Here is a 2,025-nt window from a genome sequence, read left to right as displayed (position 1 = left end):
CTGTAGCCCTGTTGGGCTCCCTCCTCATGCCCCACAACCTCTACCTGCACAGCGCCCTCGTGCAGACGCGCCGCCTGCGCGCGCCAGACGACGCGCACCGTCGGGAGGCGCTCGCTTACTTTGGCCTCGAGTCGGCGCTGTCCCTGGCGGTGCGCACGCGCGCGCGCTGCGTTTGCGGTTTTTCGCTTGCATTTTTGGGAATGGGGCGGTTATCATGGATTAATTTCTCCGGGCTGAGTATTCATTGTGAGGTGCCTGCGTGCGTGTGTGATTTCAGACAGCGCTCGTGCGCCCGCGTGCTATGCCCAAGTTTGCATTTTGGGGATGCAGTGGGGCGGTCGTGTGGAACCCTTTGGCCCCGAGTCGGCGCTGTCCCTCGCGGGGCAAGCGCTTGCGCTGCGTTTGCATTCGGAGAGGCGGCTGGGTGGTTGAGTTCCGTGCGCGGGGTCAAGGGGTCACTGTGCGGATCCTGCTGGGCCCCAAGACGCGCGCTGCAAGCCAGGCGCCCCTTAATTGGGTCGACCAGCTAGCTGCCCTCGCCCAATCGAGGGGTGCGCGGCTGTTGGGGGCCAGAAAGTCGACCAATAGGCCGTCAAGCAACCAACCAACCGACCGACCGACCGACCGACCAACCGACGGACGGCTGACGAACCAACCAAGCAAGCAACCAACCAACCGAACGGCCACCCACCCGACCAACGTGCTGACAACCCGCAGGTGTCTGTGCTCATCAACACCTGCGTCGTGTGCGTGTTTGCTGCCGGGTACTTTGGCAAGCCCGGCCTGGATGACATTGGGCTCGAGAACGCGGGGCAGTACCTGGGGGCGACGTACGGCGCGGGCATCGTCGTGATCTGGGTGAGCGCGATCCGCGGTGATCTGGGCACGGCGACCCGCGCGCCGCGATCTGGATTTCCCCCAAGGCAGCGCGGGGAGCCGGGGCGTATCTGAAGCCTGGGGCCGTGCCAGCTTGTCTGCATGCGGCGCTCTCTGTTTCCACTGCCAGTGCAATTCAACCCCTGTTATTCACGGCCGTCAACCTTTTCGTGGAACGATGGAGCAGCTCCCCGGGGTCACTCGCCCTCCCGCCGTCCGTGACTAAAGCTACCCGCCGGCTTCCCCTAAATCACCCTCCCGCCGTCCGTGACTAAAGCTGCCCCCCGGCTTCTGTTGATTCTCAAACCTCTGACAGGCGCTGGGCCTGCTGGCTGCGGGCCAGAGCAGCACCATGACGGGCTGCTACACCGGCCAATTCGTGATGGACGGATTCCTCGCTTTCAAGGTGCGAGGTTCGGGGCGCGGCCGGGGGCTACGGCGGTTTTTTGGGCGGTTTTCTGTGTTTCGCCGGGTCGCGTTCGCAGCCGCACGCCGTGCCTGCGCGGCACTGCCCAGCCGCCCGCGAGTCCGCGAGTCGAGAGGGGACGTGGCACATGGAGGGGCCCCAGTGGGGTGTATACCAGAAATACAGACACAAGGCGGGTTACCATGGACGGCTTCCTTATGGTTGAGGTGGGATCCGAAACGCATGGGTGTTGGTGCTCTGCTGCACACAGACCAGCAGGCGCGCCGCTCGCCGTGGCAACCCTAAACCCTAAACCGGCGTAACCACCCGGCCACGCAGGTGTCCGCGTGGGTGCGCATCCTGGTGACGCGGCTGGTGGCGCTGGTGCCCACCCTGGCGGTCGCCTTCATCAGCGGCGGCGGCGCGGGCAGCACCTCCCTAGATCAACTCAACCAGATCCTGAATCTCCTGCAGAGCGTGCAGCTGCCATTTGCGTGAGCACTTGCCCGTCAATTTCGAATTCGAATTCATATCACGGTTGAAATCGGCGCGACGTGAATGGTGTCTGCTTGGATTGCAGGGGAGCTTGTAGCCATCTGCATGACACAAGCGCGTTGCACCCCCATAACCTGCGCATCACACGGCACCGGCCCCTCCCTTCACCCCACCCCATCACAGCACCCCCCCCAACCCCCTCCCATTTGTACTTTGCACACCACCCATGAACCCCACCCTACCAGGCT

The 2,025-nt window shown here is 64.0% G+C and overlaps 1 protein-coding gene across 1 annotated transcript; it reads left to right on the top strand.

The window, feature by feature from the left end:
- Nucleotides 1–26: 26 nt before the first annotated feature.
- On the top strand, nucleotides 27–1,780 carry MNEG_16707 (natural resistance-associated macrophage protein; the record flags this gene model as incomplete). The annotated part of the gene is made up of 4 exons (XM_014034823.1): nucleotides 27–149; nucleotides 718–858; nucleotides 1,193–1,282; nucleotides 1,622–1,780. The coding sequence occupies 4 exons, from the start codon at nucleotides 27–29 to the stop codon at nucleotides 1,778–1,780; spliced, it is 513 nt and encodes a 170-aa protein (XP_013890277.1).
- Nucleotides 1,781–2,025: the final 245 nt, after the last annotated feature.

The sequence above is a fragment of the Monoraphidium neglectum genome, assembly GCF_000611645.1.
Source record: "Monoraphidium neglectum strain SAG 48.87 unplaced genomic scaffold scaffold06689, whole genome shotgun sequence".
Taxonomy (NCBI): domain Eukaryota; kingdom Viridiplantae; phylum Chlorophyta; class Chlorophyceae; order Sphaeropleales; family Selenastraceae; genus Monoraphidium; species Monoraphidium neglectum.
This window is presented reverse-complemented; position numbering and strand designations above follow the sequence as displayed.